This window comes from Chelonoidis abingdonii, chromosome 3 (genome assembly GCF_003597395.2).
Source record: "Chelonoidis abingdonii isolate Lonesome George chromosome 3, CheloAbing_2.0, whole genome shotgun sequence".
NCBI lineage: Eukaryota > Metazoa > Chordata > Testudines > Testudinidae > Chelonoidis > Chelonoidis abingdonii.
In genome coordinates, this window is record NC_133771.1 from 214,368,124 (window position 1) to 214,387,745 (window position 19,622).

Sequence of the window (19,622 nt, forward strand, 5' to 3'; positions counted from 1 at the left end):
TGGGGAGAGATGCAAAACTGTGCTCTGAAGTGTCCCCAGCCTCTGTTTTCCAGAAGCTGGGAATGGCAACAGAGAATGGATCACTTGACGATTACCTGTTCTGTTCATTCCCTCTGAAGCACCTGGCATTGGCCACTGTCGGAAAACAGGATACTTGGGCTAGACAGACCTTTGATCTGACCCAGCGTGGCAATTACGTTCTTATTATTCGTATTATTGCAGTGCCTAGGAGCTCCAGTCATAGACCAAGACCCCAAGTTGCTAGGCAGAGAACAAAAAGATTGTCAGCTCTTTGAGGCAGGGATCATCTAAATATAAGTCAAGAGAAAAGATGGATACAGACAAACTCATACGGGAATACAAGGAAACAATGAGGCAATATTGGTCTCAGCATGACAGGTTGTAGTCTCAGCACACCAGTAGCCTAGTTGGTTTTTGCAGGCATCAAGGCAAAGGAGAGTTTGAAGGAGGGTTTTTGAAGAAGGATAATGGCTTACCTTTGCTTCATAACACTCAGCTACACAAAACAGGAGGAGCAATGGATTTCACTTCTTTTAAAAATGAAAACAAAGCTTTTTTGTAAAATCATGTAGATAAGGAGATAAAATACTTGTTACAAACCATTAGTATATGCTGTGTAAAAAAAAGTTTATGACGTGCAAATACTGTGATGTACAATACAATTTGCTTGAAAAATGTGCTTTGGACAAACAATAAACCCAGCCCAGATGGTAATATAATCCTGTCTCATTTTGGTCAGATGATTAGTTATGTTTTTAATTTAGTCTTGTACATGTGACAGTGTAAGTGCCTTAAAGTCCACTCAAACTGAGGCACTGCTCTTCCTCGCTTGTCCTAAGAAGTCATATGCGATCTCTGAAATATCGAAAGCTTTGTGAACACTTTCTGAGGAGAGCAGAGAGTAGAGTGCACTGTCTTTTTCTTGGTTCCGCTTCAGGAAGTCAGCAATCACTTTCCAGCGTGAGGCTTCAGACTCTTCGTCTGCCCATTTGTGCTCCGGGAGGAAAGTTGACTGGAGAAGAGGGAAGACACAGTCATGGTACACCAGGAAAAACACAGACTTCAGAAATTCTCGGTCTCTCTAAAAATAAGAAAATGAAATTGTTCAGAAAGGCCCTGCACAAGCCTGTGTGGTTTGAAAGCATTTCTAGTGAGTCATATGTACAAAACTAAAATGAAAAGATATAGTAATTCTGCTGACTGTTATTCCACTCTCAAGAACATCTTTAGACACTCTGTGTTGACAAACCTATGATGCTTCAAAAATTTACTGTCTCATGTAAATGTCAGCAGTGTTGTTAACATGTACACTGATGTTTAGTGTGCCTAATCTGGTATATTTTAAAATGTTTAACCTTAACTTTTCTTGCACTATACTTTAATGTACTAAAATTCAGTGATGCCAGCAAGTACCAACTCTATTTCATGACACTCCTGATAAAACTGCCTTGATACAAATGGGCTCCTTTATGAAAGGAGCTTATCTGAAAAAAAGAAATAACACGAAACTGTTAAGTGTAAAGGGAAAAACTGTGTATGTCTTTTAAGATCTACTATATAGAGTCAGTGTCTCTTTTCTTTCCACCAAAAAAATGTTTTTTCCTGTTTGTGTTTTTACATTAGAAATGCCAGGGATCGCCAGTCTTGTCTTCACTGGTTTTGCTGGAGGGAAGCTAATTTATTATGGGAAAAATTGATGTAGTCTTTATACAGTATGTCAAGGATCTGATCTAAATCTCCCATTGATGTCAATGGCCTTTGATTCAGGCCCCAACAAAACTACAAAGGGTACTTTTTTATTCTTAGCAATCGAACTTTAAAAGCATGTGGCCTACAGCCAATAAAACATGCATGCTCAATGTTATTTGTTTATAAAATAAAATAGTCCGTCATACTACGCTGACCAAAAACCACTAGGGGCATTTACATTTACAGACTGAGTGTTGCAAAGCAACCCACGATGATCCTATATTAACACTGAGGCAAGTTGGCTATAATTACAAGCTAACATCAGATCCCTTCTTTGTTGGCATGATACTATACTACAAGTATGGATGAAAAAAGATGGGAAGAACTGCATTTACATTACTTACTTAATTCTTCTCAACACATTTCTGTTAATGACAGGAGTCAATTTAGAAGTAAGTACTATAAAAATTGTAATGACAGAAATGATTCCAGCTAGTTACAGCACTGATAGCAATACCTTTGGCTTGGATTAGATTTAATATCTCACAGAGAAAATCTGTTATTACCTTTTCTGATCGCTTTAAAGTGCTTTCCTTTTCTGCCCAAGCACTCTAAAATAAAACGCAGAACTTGACATCAGACTGAGTTTGGAAAGCTGTGAAGATGCATATAAGGACATTTTTTGAGATGCAAAACACATTTCTTTGACTTGATTCAATCCAGTTGATACCTGAAGTATTGTCCTCAGATATCAAAGAGCAGATGAGGCCACAAAGCAGGATGCAGAGCTTTCTGGCACAAAACTGGGATCTGTCCTCCCTCCACCTATCTTTCTAGTCACTGCCATACATTCTCCAGAACAAGCATGTTTAACAGGACAGGACTTGGACTGGAAGGATGAGAGGGAAATGACAGTAGAGAGAGAGAAACCAAGGGGAGGAGAAAAGTTTTTCCTGGAACTTTTAAATACCTCTGGGAGACCAGAGAGTGACCCCCCACCCCAAGTCAATACTGTAGTGTTCTTCTCATCATCTGGGAAATATCATGAACTCAAAGAGGACAAAAAGGATTCAAGGAATAAACAGAGATGGTTTTCCTGTCCCTTTTCTTAAGAGCGTGCATAATTATGGTCATTTCCAGGAGCAGTGGTAATCTGCAGGGAGTTTTGGTGAAGTCAACTCAGTCTATCTCCAAAATCAATGACATTTCATTGGGGGAATTTTTGCCAAAATCTAGGGAGTTTCAATGGGGAATTTCATAAGAGTTTATTTTTTGTTTAGTTCACATCTGTACTCAGCCATCCTTATGTTTAAGGAATCAAAATGTGTATTAACATTAGTTAAACGAATGACTGCTGGACTAAATTGTATAGAACCCACCGAAGTTGCCCCTAACTAGTTAGAACCCCATTAAAAATGATCTAAGGTAAATCATATTTTAGAAAACAATTCTAACACAGTTTGAGTGTCTAACCAGTGTTACAACATTTAACTTTGGTTCCTTAATTTAGACTGAGGTGAGTGTAGACAAGGAGAAAAACTGAAGACTAAAAATATTTTTTTTTCATTTAAAACATTTAAATTGTGACAATTAAAAATTTGCAAATAATTGAATTTATTTAAATGAACATTATTTTTGAGGAACATCAACTATGTGCCTGAACAGGAAATGTTTCTGCTAAGATGATTAGCAGTCAACATGCTTAATAGCACTTCAAGATGATCAGGGCAGTTCACATCTCAGAGGTACAACTACAGCGTGTCTGAGTCTGCAGTTGGTTTACAGCTACACAGCTTTAACATTTTTTACATTTGCAGATAACATTGGAATGCCAAATATTTTCTGATGCCACAAAAATCTACATTTTCCTTGGTGAGCTTGTCCATTTCTCTGACAGAAGAGCACTTGTTTAGTACTGGTTGAATTTAATCAGTTAACAAATTGTAAAAAGCAGTAAGTATGAAAAAAATGAAAGATGTTAGTAAAATTAAATGTCTGCTTTTAAACTATACTATTTCAATTAATTTGTTCAGTTCTTTTCTCGTAAATAGTTCACCCCTGTCCCCTTCCCAAAAGAATCTGTCTCCAGACACTATGGGGAAATTTTAAAGTAATATTTATACATCTTTATGCTTTGCTTCTATCACATTTACTCATTTACATCATAATTAAGGAAGGCAATCAAGTACAAGAGGAATGCAGGCTCATGGAATATGCACAAGCTTGAAAGAACTGTAGTTTCTCTGTCATTTGCTTTTTCCATTTACTACCGACAAGACAACAAAAAAATCCACACCAAATCACGTGTAATACCTTAGAAGCTTGGAAGTGTCATATCAATATACGATGTATTACATACCCTAAGTGCATCCATAAGGTCAGGCTGCTCCATGAGTTTGGGGAATGTTGCTAAAATAGGATTACTGATTAAATCTGAAATAGATAACAATTATCTCTATTATGATTAATGAGATTTTAAATAAGATTACAAATACATCAGCATTAAAAATGACTCAGAATTTCAGCATTAATAAAATATCATTGCACTTTCTCATGATTTTGAATACCTCCGAACACAATGTAAACTATTGTACTGTTCTATTGTATCCACATTTTAAAGGTGAAATATTCAAGGTTTAGGAAATATTAGTAATTTATCATTATCAAAATGTATTAGGAAAATGAAACAACACTGAATACTTTTTATAGAGTTTAATAGGCATTTTAAACTGCCTAATTCAGGAGTATTCGTTTTTTTAAAAAAATATACAAATAACTTTTACATAACTCTGAACAACATCCATCTTGCTTTGTTTTTCCTACACAGAAAAAGGTATAATGAGATCCATTGGTTGGAAGCTGAACCTAGAAAAATTTAGACTAGAAAAATAAATAGTTACTTACCTTTCCATAACTGTTGTTCTTTGACTTGTGTTGCACACGTCCATTCCACTGTAGGTGCATGCATGCCTCATGCACAGTTATCGGAGAACATTTTCCCTCAGTCAGGATGGCTTGAGCGCCCTTTGCCACAGTGCGCCAATGCAGAATAACGTGGAGGGGGGCTCGGAGTCTACCTGGCCAGTGACTACAGAACAATATGTCCAAAACTTGCATCATTCCCGCTCTAATGGGAAATGGCATAACAAGCAGCAAAAGCGTGAACTGATGATCAGGCTGCCGTCTGACAAATGTCAGAAATAGGAATTTGCGCTAGGAAGGCCATTGACGCTGCCTGTGCTCTAATCAAATGAGCCAATACTCTTCAGGGTGCCGTGACATTAGCTGACTGGCAGCACAACCGAATGCAAAAGGAAATCCAGCAGGAAATCTTCCGAGTGGAAACCGATTTGCCATTCGCCCTGTCTGCAATTGCAACAAACAACGGAGGACCAAAATGGCCCAGTATGGTCCCAGGAGAAAGCCAATGCTCTTCTCATATCCAACGAATGACGCCTTTGCTCATCTGTCTGCATATGAGGCTTGTGGAAGAACATTGGCAAATAAATGTCCTGGTTCATGTGGAAATTGGAAACCACGGTTGTCAAGAATTTCAGGGGAGGGCATAGGTAAACTCCGTTCTTATGGGCAATCAGGTACGAAGGTCCTGAGACCAAGACTCTCAGTTTGCCTACTCCCCTTGTGAGATTACCGGAAGCAGAAACACCACTTTCGTAGAGAGGTGGAGTAGGGACTATGTCACAAGAGCTTCAAAGGGAGGCCGCATTAACTTTGTTACCGTGAGGTTGGCAGAACAGGTTGTTGAACCAGAGGGTATAATCAATGCAGCTCTTTTAGAAAACTGATTGCTTTTTTCCACCCCCATAACTGTCTATTATCCAGTGGAGAGTGGAATGCTAAAATAGCTGCCAAATGTACTTTAATGGAACTAACTGATAGGCCTTGATGGTTTTGGTGCAATGGATAATCCACAATGTAGTTAATGGAAGTCTGCCTTGGAGAGAGACTTCTTTGCTGAGACCTGACAGTTTCCATTTGTCCGAGTAAGTACACCTAGTTGAAGGCTTTCTGCTCTTCAGAAACACCTCCTGAATGTTTTTTGAGCAAGTCACTTCTAGTGGTGTTAGCCATGAAGCATCCATGCCATGAAGTGGAGGGCCTGTTGGTTGGGATGGAGAAAGCAGCTGTGGTCCTGTGAAATCACATCTGAATCTACTGAGAGAGGTGAAAGAGGCCTCACCAACAATGCTAACTGAGTCAAGAACCAATGCTGGCAGAGCCATGCTGGTGCTATTAGAATGAGGCAAGCATGATCCTACCTGGCCTTGAATAGAACTCCGGATAGTAATGGTTTTGGAGGACAAGCATACAGCAGGGAGTTTCTCCATGATAGCAGGAAAGTGTCCATCAAAGATACAGGGCTGTGACCCCCTTGCAAGCAGAACTGATGGCATTTTCTGTTGGTCTTTGTTGTAAACAGGTCCACTTGGGGAATTCCTGCACCTGGAACATGAACCTGGCCATATCTGGATGCAGCACCCACTTGTAGTGAGAGGAGAAAGATCTGCCTAGGTGATCTGACAGTGTGTTCTACTCTCTCAGGTGGTAAATCACTTTGAGGTAATGGAATTGGTTACGCAGATCTCCCAGAGTAGAACTGCCCCCTGGTACCATTGGGACAAACGCACCACTCGCTGTCTGTTTACATAAAACACAGCTGCTGTACTGTCCATTAACACTAGCACTTTTTCTCCCAGAATATTTGGGCGGAAGGCTGAACAGGCTAGACAGATAGCACATAGTTCTTGAGGTTTTTATGAGCCCTTGGCTCCTGTGAGAACCAGAGCCCTTGGGTTTGTAGGGCTCCAATATGTGCCACGCAAGCCAGGTATGAGGCATTTGTAATCAGTGGGAGCACCAGCTGCAGAAAAACAAAGGGGATTCCCACACTAACATTCTGAGAGCCTGTCCCCCAATCCAGGGAGGACAAAACCATCTCTGGAATATGAATCACTTTGTCTAAACAATGTCAACAGGGGGCATACACTGATGCTAGCCATCCCTGAGGCCGCCTGAGGTAAAGGCTGGCATGCTGTACCACATACACACATGCTGCCATGTACCCAGGAGTCTGAGGCAAGTGTGCATTGTGGTAATGAGATGCACTTTTCGATGCAGTAATACATCTTGGAGAATTTGGAACCTTTATGGGGCACAAATGTTCTGGCTTATGTAGAATCCAGAAGTGTTCTGACAAACTCTATTCTTTGTACAGGTTCTAGAAATGATTTGTCCTGAGTAATATCTCCAGTGCATTGAAGGTCGACTGAACGATGGCCATGTTGGACAGAACTTGAGATTCAGACCTACCCCTTACTAGTCAATGTCCAGGTAGGGAAAGACATGGATTCCCAATCTCCTTCGATATGCAACTACCGGCACCATGCATTTCATGAAAGATATTACCTTACCCATCTTATCTCTCTCACATCCTGGGACCAACACAGCTACAGTTACACTGCATACAGCAGTTCTTGGTGAGCCCTGTAATGCTCTGGCAGGGGAGAATTGCTCACCATCCCTACAGCCTCACCTGTTGATGAGGATGAAGATGCATCAGGATGCTGAGGCAATGGCTGATCTGCTTCTGCTGGAGAAGGAGCTGTCTCAAGCAACTGGAAGTTGCTCATACTGGGCATTGGGGAATGTTGTGTGCAGCGCTGATGATCTCTGTGCAACTTCGAAGAAGCCAGCTCAGATGGATGAGGAGAGGTCCTAGCAGGGGGAGAGACACCTCATGGCATCCAGAACAGCCACTGATGTGGTGGTGGTGGACCCCACAGCTGTGCCAGCCACTGCCCCTTACTGGGACTGTTAAGACATCCATGGACCCCACTGCTCAGATGGAGAATAAGCTTCCTGTCTGGTATGGGACACAAAAGATCCCACTTCAGAATCTGATGATGATGACTTGAGTGCCTTGACAATGGTGGAGCTGAACTCGTGTGGACAGAAGACGACAGGTAAGTCAAAGCTGGAGATGGCACTACCAGGGATATTAACAGTGGCTTGCCCCTGGAAAATACCAGCCTCCTAGGCACTGGAAGCAGTGTTGGTACCTCATGTTCCTGCGGGGATGGTGCAAGGATTTCAGTTGCTGATATCAGCTGAAACCCTTCTTGCATTACTAGGGACACCGGTACCAAGGCGGCAGCACAGGCTTCCAGTGTCGTCAGAACTGGAACTGGATCCTGGATTTGATTAATAGAAATGTCAGGGGTTGGCTTTGATGGACCTGACGCAGGTCCCAGAGTCAACTAACCCCGTTTGCAGGAGAGGAGCACTCTGGGGATGCTTTCCCTCAGAGTCCCTTGCAGGGGCCTTGCTTTTATGGGCCTGGGTACCAAAAGTCTTGCTGAGTGAGGTACCATGTCTGGCAGCTCTGTGTCTCTCCTTTGGTACCAGAGACACTGAACGTGGAGCTGAAAACATCTCAGGAGGCATATAAGGCACTGATGCCCCTCTCAGAGAATGCTCTGAACATGACAGCTCCAATGGAGGGCGAAGTGCTGTATTATTTTTTTTTTGAGTGCAGCTTATATCCTCTACAAACGTAACACTTGTGACAGACGTGGGCCTCCCCCAGAAACTTTAGGCAGCTGGGGTGTGGATTACTGACTGGCATCAGTCTGGCACAGAACCAGCAGGACTTGAACCCTGGGGAGCAAGGCACGGCTCTGGTCCTGAAAACCAAATCTGGTCCAAAATGGACCTAGCAGCTAAAAGCCTACCACTACCACTAACTGTATACTACATAAACTCAGTCCTAAGCATCCAGTGAGAAACACACTATGAACAAAGAGTGAGAGAGAGAAACTTGCGACAGCAAGAGTGGACCTACTCCTACCGTCACTGGCGATAGAAAGAACTGAGGGGTGGCTCTGCCCTCTCATATCAGCACACGGTGGCACATGGCGACAGAGGGGTTTAACCCACCCGAACAGGAACTACTGAGGGAAAAAGTTCTCTGAGAACTGTGCACAAGGCACACACACCTACAGTGGAATCGACATGTGTAATCACTTGAAGAAGAATAAGGCAAAAACTTTTAACAGTAAGTGTAAGTGACCACTGGAACAACTTATTAAGAATGTGGAGGACTTTCCATCACTTGGAGTCTCTAAATCAAGAGACTGTCTGTCCAAAAGGCATGCTATAGCTCAAACTGAAGTTATATATTATTGCAGGAATCACTGTGTGAGATTCTCTGGGCTGTTAAGTAGGAGGTCATATTCAAATGATCACAATAGTCCCTTTTGGCCTCAAAAATCCAATAATCTACTAAATGAGTTTATCTTCAGAGTCTACTTTAATGTAATAATAATAAGAGGTTATATATGCTAAAAATTAAAGAAAGTGTCTTATTTTCAGAGGTGCTGAGTATCCACAATGCAGATTACCTCTCTGGAAGCCATGATGGGAATTATGACTTTGAGCACCTTTGAAAATTAAACATATTTGGGTATCTAAATATGAACTAGAAATGTTGGCTTAATTTTATTGGTAGGAGCACTACAGAAGTCCTTACCCTGGCAGTAGACTGTACATTATTTAGAAAGTCTAGGGGGAAGATAGAGAAGAAAGACCAAGAAATCTTCAGATAGCCTCATTCTAAAGTATGAATAAATATCAACCTACTACACCATGGTTAAAACTCATAATGTATTATATTCATAGACTAATAGACTCGTAGGTCAGAAGGGACCAATATGATCATCTAGTCTGACCTCCTGCACAAAGCAGGCCACAGACCCCTACCCATCCACTTAATAACAACCCCTAACCCATGACTGAGTTATTGAAGTCCTCAAAATTGTGGTTTGAAGACCTCAAGCTGCAGAGAATCCACCAGCAAGTGACCCATGCCCTGCAGAGGAAGGTGAAAACCTCAGGGCCTCTGCCAAATCCCGCCCTGGAGGAAATTCCTTCGCCGACCCCATTATGCTGTCAGCTAAACCCTCTGAAGCATGTGCGCAAGACTCACCAGCCCAGGAAAGAATTCTCTGCAGTAACTCAGATCCCATCCCATCCAACATCCCCTCACAGACCATTGAGCAGACTTATCTGCTGATAATCCAAGATCAATTGCCCAAATTAAACTATCCCATCATATCATCCCCTCCATATACTTATGAAGCTTAGTCTTAAAGCCAGATAAGTCTTTTGCCCCCACTACTTCCCTCGGAAGGCTGTTCCAGAACTTCACTCCCCTAATGGTTAGAAACCTTCACTCCCTTAATGGTTAGAAAATATTGTGGCTTTTTAAACAGTAACAGTTAGAGAACACAGTAAAATTGTTACACTTTTACTGAAAGGAATATGTCTAAACCTGTATCTATTAAGACTAATTGATTTAATTCTTTCTGCTGTCAGACATAGGTTTTAAGAGCTCCCCTTCTCTCCTGCCTACCCTCATGATTAGGGAAACGTGGGAAGAATTATCAACCATAATGATAGAACCACTCTCCTGTTCGCTTGCAGATACCATGAGAATATACATATCAAAAATGAACAAGTTAGGTTTGGATCCTGGCAGTTAAAGGCACTTGTAAACACTTTCAAAAGTGAAAAAAAGCCCTCCTTTAAGGACAGCAGCAAAGAGTCCTGTGGCACCTTATAAAATGTCCTTTAGGGACACTCACTATCACACTGTACACTGCAAACATGCATGCTCAGCATTGTTAAAGCATTGTAGCAGAATTCGGAGATAACCTGGAAACACAGGGAATGCAACATTGTGATTCTGAGAGATGAGGAATTCCCTAACTCCTCAGTGAAGGTCTGTGGCAACACTTGTGACCCTTATTCACCAAATACTTCTTTTTCAAAATAATTTTTATTGTAGACTTTTACACTTCACTGAAAACAAAACTATGCTTGCTATGTTTGCATTCCACTGTGAGAACTTTAGTCAAATATGACAACTCATTTGATGTAAGTTAAAATATTACTAGCCTGAAATACAAATAAATACTTAATAAACTTTAAAAAAGACTCTTGAGTAGAAACAAGAGACTCTAAAAATGGCTGAGGAAGAAGAGGTTTCATTCAGTTTCCACTGGAAACTGCAAATGAAGTTCCTCCAGACTGAATGGTTATAGAACGTCTATATACTCTAGAGACGGTGTGCTATTTTCATTCATTCTTCTGAAAATTGGAACATATAGGTAAAACTGCATAAGACAGCAAGAAATATAAGGCAGTTAACACACTGGGCCCCAGATATTTCTTAAACTGGAGTTAATGACAAATGATTACATTACAAAAACAACACACTGCTATCCTAATTGGCTGAGATCTATTATATTGTGGAAATCTTTAAACTTTTTAGAAAAGTAAAATCTATACAAACATGGGTGAATGTATTGTACTATACTCTGCTAGGCCTAACTTCTAGTAATTCTGGAAATATTCTCTTCCTGAAAAAGTGACCATAAGCCGAGAATACCAACACTACCTTTTCCCATCTGACTCTTTTTCACCAGAACAATTCTTACCAGCACTTTGCATGCTTATTCTGTCCTTTAGCAGCACATCACTGAGAATTTGTCGATAAAATATCAAGAGATGAATGTAGCACATACTGCCAATTAATGTTTCTGGTAGCAGACTGTTAGAAAGAGAAATAAAAAGTTATTCATAGATTCATAGACTCTAGGACTGGAAGGGACCTTGAGAGGTCATCGAGTCCAGTCCCCTGCCCTCATGGCAGGACCAAATACTGTCTAGATCATCCCAAAACAACTCATGCAATGCATTCCCATAAGGTAGAAAACATATTACAGCCATATCAATGTATGTGAACAAACATATATTATATGAAGTTACAGGTTCACAAAGCCATCACTATGATCATGTGCTTTACGCATAGACTGTGAGAAGCAGTTCGGTGCCACCAGTAAATGACTCTGACTGTCTAAATAAGGAAAAAATTGAGAGTTAGTCAAAAGTATTGTGAGTTTGATTGTGTAAATGGAAGAACAGTCATTAAAATGTATATCTAATTTCAGATTTTCCCCAGGCAGCAATATATTTAAACTCTACACAGGAGACACTTTGGAGAGACTAAATTCTTCTTCTGATGAAGTCCATGGCAAAACACCCATTGATTACAAAGTGGGAGAATCAAGCCATAACTGCCAAATCAGTTTATATAGCAACTGCTGCAATATTGCCAGTCTAAATTCAGATCCCACTCTTAAAGAAGCTTACTCTCCAATACAAAGTATAAATTACGTACGAATCTTGAAATAGTAACCATGTGCCTATATTTAATTCACACACATGCCACATGCTGACCTTCCCCAAAGCACCAAAAAATAGTCTCTTGACTTCCAAAGTCTGGGCCAGATCTTCAGTTGGTGTAAATAGCCTTGGCTCCCCTAGCTTCAACCCGATATAAACCCAAAGACTTCTATCAAGTTTGAATCCTTAAGTGCCTCCAGTTTCACACTTTTTTTTTTTTTTGGCTAAAGAATTCTAGTCCTTCAAACAGAACACCCCAACTCTGTACTTCCAGAGGCAAAGCAGAATGTGAAGCCAATTGTTCTCTATATCATAGTGATGCTACCAAGTAAGCCACTATATCTGCTGTTTTATAGGACAGTGTGTTTGGCCACTTTCTTCCATTAATGCCAGTCCCATTTTTTAGATTCCTCCACTGAACCTGTTCTAGGGAAGGAGGAGCTTGTCTTGAGAGAAAAATCACAGTGGGCTAATAATATGTGAAAAGTCACTATCAACATTTGTAGTGTTGCTAAGGAAATTAATCGTCATCCTTTGCGGTGGTCTTGTGAGTTCTTTCTGGTCCTGCTTTTGTCAGCAGGTGACTCTGCCAATGATTATTATATAACCCTGTACCACACATTCAGTTCTTTGAGGGGAACATACGTAGCCTCAATGGTCACTGTTTTCTATAGAGATTACACTTCTGGAGTAAGCACTCTCCACTAGGGGACCTATAAAGAGGAAGGATGCTCTTGTACTTAAGGCAGTGGACAAGGACTCGGGAGCTAGCTTCAGTTCCCAGTTCTTCAGTTTTCCTTTGTGACCTCAGAGAAGTCACTCAATCTGTCTGATAACAATACTTCCCCAACTCATGAATTGTATGGTTTGATTAACATTTGTGGAATACGTGTTTCTACTATGGTAACTGAGGCTATACAAGTACACAGAGAGCTTTCTAAAACAAAAAACACAGACAAAACTTGGTGATCAACTTTTTTCAGTTATACATTAAATTAGAATTGATCCACGGACACAAATTATCATGGACAGATCTTCACTTTATTTTTACACACATAGAACACTTACTTCAGGATGCCTTTTGATCGTGTGCTTAATGATCTCAGTTTCACTAGAAGTTGAGGCTGTTTCTTCAGTGTTATCATCTGATGGAAAACACTACTGCTTGCTTAAGACATAAACAGTTGCAATTAGCTTCAAAGCATCTGATTTTAGTTTTGATGTTTGAGTATTATAAAATGAGAAGGCACATTTAAATATGGACATGGCAAAGTGAAGCTAAGTTTTCAAGTCCACTTTTCAAGCATGAAAAGGAAACTTCCTTTCTGATTCTGAACCAGGAAATAAATCATTTAAAATTAGCACATTCTGAAGTCAACATCTCTTAAGTGCACTTGCATAACCTCATGATCTAGGCAGCAAGAACCAAAGAACTTTTTTCTGATTTGTTTTATGCGTAGCCTCGGGTGCATCTTATGCTTGAGAGAGGCATAGCACAGTCAGTGATTATCTACGAAAGGTAGCTTGGCACTAGTGTATGATTTTTCAGTCAAAGTAGAGACATATGCTCTTTCAGCCTGTTGTTCCGGCCCTTGAAACAATGCTGAGGAGGGGAGGGGCAAATGAAACAGAACAAAGAGAAGAGAAGAGCAGGTCATTGGTTTGGAGGGAGTCGGGAATGGCCAAGGTTGTCCACGCCCTGCAACAACAAGCACCTCTGGCAAACTGGGTTTATCACAGTGAAGGAGGAACACGGGGGGCACCCTTGGTTAAAATATCGACAGTGTATCATTCGAACCCACTTATGGTGGGATTTCATTTACTGCAATGGAGGATACACACACACACACTACATATTCCATAACAAGTAACTTATTTAAGGCTGCTAAGTGCAATTCAAGAAACAATACACTATTGAAGACATCCATTTAAACAAACAAATCTCAGCCATTAAAAATCATGGAACTCTTAAGACAAGGTAAGAGTAACACTCACCTAAACAAATGATGACACCAGCCAATGTTAACATCAAATTGACTCAGACACAAACAGAAGAATTTTTCTTGCCAGCACCCAAACAACCTCTCTTCACTCATTCATTTGGGGTACTATTTAAAGGATAATTTAATGGAAGCTGGGTTGTGCCCTCCGCTGCTAAGGTCTATTTCAGAGAATCGGGGCATGGAGAGCTTATTTGGAAGGATATGTTGTAAAAAAAAAGTTTGCCATCTCTTTGAGGTAGCCACATTTTGGTGTGAGTTGAAGCCAAGTCTGAATAATGTGGGTTATCACAAGTAACAAAGTGGCAATAAAAACCTATCATCATCTTGCCACATATTGGTTTTATTACCTGTCTCTTCCTACTTGTCTCCATTTGAAGAACATAATTATAGATACTATAGATAATGCTGATAATACGTTGGCATGAATGAAGATCAGTAACAAGTTTAGAATAAAGTCAATTTCCTCATTGTTTGTAAAATCAAACTGTTTTTGAGCTCACGCCTGCTCTTTTCCCTCTCTCTCAATTTGCCAAAGGGACTCTGAATGTCAAGCATAGTTACAGGCTCCACTCAGAACCTCAGAGGATTTATAAGCTTGCAAGGTTGCAAAATATAGTAACCAACTGTTATGTGTCATTTCATTTATGTAATGTACATGTGAAACTGCACCTCTTCTTGATATTGATGGGTCCATCTCAACACCTCTCTCATAGGCTGTGCCACCATTCAAAAGCAGCTCATACGTCCTGTAAACAAACAGTAATATACTTTAATAGACATAATCAGGGGAAATGAAACAACAGCATCACTTTTCTCAAAATAAAAGCTGGATCTCTTTCCTTTAAAAATAAGAGCAATCTTTGCCTTATTATTCATAGTTTAATAGGAGCTGATTTTGCTTTATCACTCACAGCAGCTGAAACTCAAGAAGCAAACCTGAAGATTCTCTTCTACAAGCCACATTTCAAACAAGCATAGCACTAATTCGCTAAATGCAAGTCCAAAAGTGTTGTCTAAAATGAAATATAACCAAAAATTCATCACGTTTTCATTCCCCAACCCTCTGTTTCTTCAGTCTGAACAAAGGTCTCTTCTCACTCACACATTCACAAACTGCAGTCTTCACCTTGGGCCAACTGTATTTGTTCATTCAAACAGCAACCAAAGGTATTGATAAAAGTACATTTTAATAATGGGAAACTGATTGTGTTGACACTGCTCAAGCATTCAAAGATGACATTTCTAACGGACGATCCTAGACCCAACTTTCTGACATTTCTCGTGCTTCAATAAATTTGGTAACTTAACGGGCACAAGATTTCTGCTCACTTACTACTCGATGCTTCTACTACTACTTGAGACATTTTAAAATTTGTATAACTTAAGTTAGGCTCCTAAATCCACACTGACTTTGGTGCCTAAAGTCAATCTCCTGAAACCATATTTAATTTAGACAGCTAAATGGTAATTCATGAGTCAAAGTTTAGCCATCAAAGCTTGAAAGTTTTCATCCTGAAGATAAACATTTCATTTCAAAATTCTAGACACTGTATTAACATTGCTGTATTAGCAGCAGGGCAGGACATGAGTCTTATGGAAGGATCATCAATACCCCAGTAAGAGAAAAGAAATGAGAAGAAAACTCTTTTCTCTTGCACTATATGCTTTTCATTGTTAAAAGGAGTATTGACAGAGCAGACAGTAGATTTCTTTTTTATTCTTCAAAGCTCACTTCATCTTCTACCCTATTTTACTCCATTTGTCAAAGCAGATATAACATTTATGGGAGACAGAGCAAACAATGCAATTAGCCACTAAAACATTAATTATGCACAGTAGGAAAGTGCACATCTATGAGCAAGATTTTTTTTAAAGGGTTTGGACCTATTTAGATTTGAGTCAGGCTAGATTGAGACATATTTCAAACAGCTCAGTGTATGCTACTACACTTTACACATCCATTTAGCAAGTGGGGTATCTCAGAAGCTGCTGATGGAGTGAATATGTAATAGATGACCCCAAGTTTCAGTTCAAATCCCATTTCATTCAATTATTCCACTATTAGGTCCTTTGGCCTAATTTGACTCAAACTAGCAGAACATGTGGTGAGAAAGGCATGCCTTATGGGGCACTTTCTTGGGATGGGCCCACAAAGTATAAAACCAAAAGAATGTTAGTGTCTGAAAGTGTTAAATTGATTAGTCAGTTTTGTCTTGTCTGGCCTTCTTTACTGAAGTACTGAAGAAACAAACTATATGTTTATAGCAGTGAATGTTGGGCAACACTGTTCATACTGGAGTAAAACCCCAACTCAAAATGACTTCACATCTCACCTATCATTTTAAGATTGATGCCATTTTGGAAGGAGAAGAAAGGAATGTGCACCTATATGAGAGAAGGACAGAAAGTGCAGATTTTGATAATGCAACCCAGAGGTGTGTCCATTTGAACAATTTTGCTCTTAGAAATTGCTAATGATTGCACACTTATTGCTAGCTCTTCAAATCGATATAATTTATTCTCTCTGTAAGGAGGGCTAGCCATGGCATTGGAGTGTGGTGAGGTTATAATTCCAGTACTTAAACTAGAACAACGCGCACACATACACTAAAACCAAGGTGAAAAAATAAAGCACACTAGAGAGTGGTTTGCTATTGAAATGGTCAAATTACTCAGGCAATTAGTACTAATTTGGTTTTCCCCTCTAAAGCTTGAAGCAATTGCATGGAATTATGGGAGTGGATAGCCCAAGTTAAGCCTATTTGTGTCTTGTTCAATTCAGCCATTTAAAGAACTTTGGTAAATTTTCTCATGAGGTTGTTTTTATCTGTTTAGATTTTTCTGCTGCATCCATCATCAACTGATGGGAACATCTCAAAACTTTTTAAAACAAAACAATCTCCCTCATTCTGTCCCCTTGGATGGGTGGAGTAAACTGCTTGTTTTGATTTGTGTTTAGTTCTGCTAGCAGTGAGAGCAGTGTCAGTCCTTTCTTGTGGCAGTGAATTCCACAGTGTTTTTAAACAAATAAATATTACCCTGCAGCATTTTGAAGCACTAAGGACCTATAAGTTACAGGATGAGGGACTCCATCCTAAGAAGCAGTGATTCTGAAAATGATTTGGGAGTCACGGTGGATAATCAGCTGAACACAAGCTCCTGGTGCGATGCTGGGCCAAAAGGGATAATGCCATCCTGGGATACTGTAGCAGGGTGGTCCCCGCGCCTGCCCTGAAGGGCTTAAAACAGCCCAGGAGAGGGCTGTGGCTGGGGCAAGAAGCCTGGGCTGATTAGGGAGGGCAGGTTCAGCTGTGGCCATGCCCCAATCAGGCCCAGGGGTAGGCCAAGGCAGCAGGTCCAAACCCAACCTTGCCAGTGATGAGTAGGCTGATACTGCAGTCTGCCCCAGGGCGCAGGGGCTAGACAATGACTGGCAGTAGCCATATACTGTGGGGATAGTGGGTGGGGGTTCCCCAGGGAGGGGAGACCCTAACACTGAGGGGTTACTGCCAGGGGCAGCACCCCAGGTAAAAGCGCACCGGGTCCAGGGAGGGACATGAGGGCCACAGGACAGGCGGATCACCGGCCTGCAGAGGGTACGCTGGAGCTGGAATGAGCTAATTCCCAGGAGTCACCAGCAGGAGGCACCGCAGGGGTGAGTCCGCTTGTCTATAGATACATAAACAGGGGAATCTTGAGTAGGAGTAGAGAGGTTGTTTTACCTCTGTGTTTGGCACTGGTGTGATCACTGCTGGAATCCTGTGCCCAGTTCTGGTGCCCACAGTTCAAGAATGATGTTGATAAACTGGAGAGGGCTCAGAAAAGTGCCACAAGAACAATTAAAGGATTGGAGAAAATGCTTTATAGAGTCCTAGCGCTTAAGGCCAGAAGGGACTTCTTGATATCACAGACCTCTAATCTGACCTCCAGTATATCACAGGCCACTAACCACCACCCAACACCCGCACGCTAAACCCAACAACTGAAATTGGACCACAGTATTACAGCCTACAGAAGACTAGACCATTATGCGCCACAGGCAGAGAATAGGAAGGACCAAGGTCATCGCAATGACACGAAAATGATTAAGTTAGATATACCTAGATAATCCTGGCATATGACCCACACCAACACTCTGCAGAGGAAGGCCACTGCCAATCTCATCTGGGGGGAAATTTCTTCCTGACTGTAAGGATCCACAGACTAGAACCCATGTTTGCAGAGCCTGAGATGGCTAATATTCTCACAGTGCCACTGCGAGGCCATGTAGAGCCCTAGCCAGGGAGCATAGGGAGTAGGAGCCACAGGAAGTACCGCCCAAAGAATCCAGAGCGACAATACTCTGCAGACCTCTGATTGGCCAATCGCACTATTTAACCCTGGAGGGTGCCCCAGGAAGCTGTCTGGTGGCCTGGAGCAACTCCAAACCTCACCTCACCTCCTAATCTCCAGTCTCTGACCCCAGCCCAATTCTGACTCTTGCCTCCTGACTCCAGCTGGTGCTATCTCTGATCTCCAGTCTCTGATGCCAGACTGACTCTGATTCCAACACTTGCTTATGGAACCCGGTCTTAGCGATTCCCCAACCCCTGTTCACCAACTACATTTCTTGATGTGTGAACCCCAGCTTAGCTGTGACTGCTGAACCAGACTGCCCTCGCCCTGGTCCCCTACACTGACCCTACTTATGGCAATCAATTAGCCCCAGAGTATGTGACTAAGAACCAGCCAGTCAAGCACTGCGAGAGAGAGAGAGAGAGAGAAATGCTTGATGCCACCTCAGAGCCACGATACACCCTGTCCAGTGTTCTATCGCCAGCAGTGGCCATCTCTGATCCTTCAAATGAAGGAAACCAAAAATTCCAGAATACATTGGGGGGAATAGAGGGGAAAAACATCCCTTCTTGATACCTACAGGTGGCTGGCTGAAGCCTTGAAGCATAAGCTTTTGGAATATTAGACATAAACCTATAAAGAAAACACACAATGATAGGAGCTCAATCTATTCAATTTAACAAAGAGAATGTTAAGGGGTGACTTGATCACAATTTATAAGTACCTGCATGGGGAACAAAAATTCAATAATGGTCTTTTCAGTCCAGCAGACAAAGATTTAACAAGATCCAAAGGCTGGAAGTTGAAGCTAGACAAACTCAGACTGCAAACAAGGTGTAGAATTTTAAGTGAGGTTAATTAACCATTGGTACAATTTACCAAGGGTTGTGTGGATTTGCCATCACGGACCATTTTAAAATCAAGATTGGATATTTTTCTGAAAAAAATTCTCTAGTTCCAATAGGAATTAATCCAGGGAAGTTCTATGGACTAGATGATCACAGTTGTCCCTTCTGGCCTTATAGACTATGGATCTATGAAAAAGTTAAAGTGACCAAATTGATTTTCACTGTCTAGACCAAGATAAATGCAAAAATATGAACTGAGTGTCAATGGGGATCAATAAATTGGATTTTTAATTTTTTTCCACTTAATTTCATATCTGTGTAGTAATCTAGATAAAAAACAATCATGCTGTAAACAAAGATTTGCAAAATACATTTGCATTCCAGTTTTTGGATACTTAATTTTGAGCCTTTGAGGGATGGATAGTTAGAACAAAAACATGCTGATTAGAAGTTCCAGATC

General features: G+C 41.0%; 1 protein-coding gene across 2 annotated transcripts in view; it reads right to left on the reverse strand.

The window, feature by feature from the left end:
• Nucleotides 1–629: 629 nt before the first annotated feature.
• The window catches only part of NPHP1 (nephrocystin 1), a 35,718-nt gene continuing 16,725 nt past the window's right edge, over nt 630–19,622 (reverse strand). The window contains exons 15-20 of one of the 2 annotated variants that reach the window (XM_075064511.1): nt 14,649–14,725; nt 13,045–13,144; nt 11,229–11,341; nt 4,070–4,143; nt 2,277–2,321; nt 630–1,033 (exon numbers count right to left, since the gene is read on the reverse strand). In XM_075064511.1, coding sequence (XP_074920612.1) covers nt 824–1,033; nt 2,277–2,321; nt 4,070–4,143; nt 11,229–11,341; nt 13,045–13,144; nt 14,649–14,725 — 619 coding nt within the window. In that variant the 3' untranslated portion in view covers nt 630–823. Of the gene's footprint in view, nt 1,103–2,276; nt 2,322–4,069; nt 4,144–11,228; nt 11,342–13,044; nt 13,145–14,648; nt 14,726–19,622 lie in introns of both variants that reach the window. The other variant, XM_032790836.2, reaches the window with a different exon arrangement.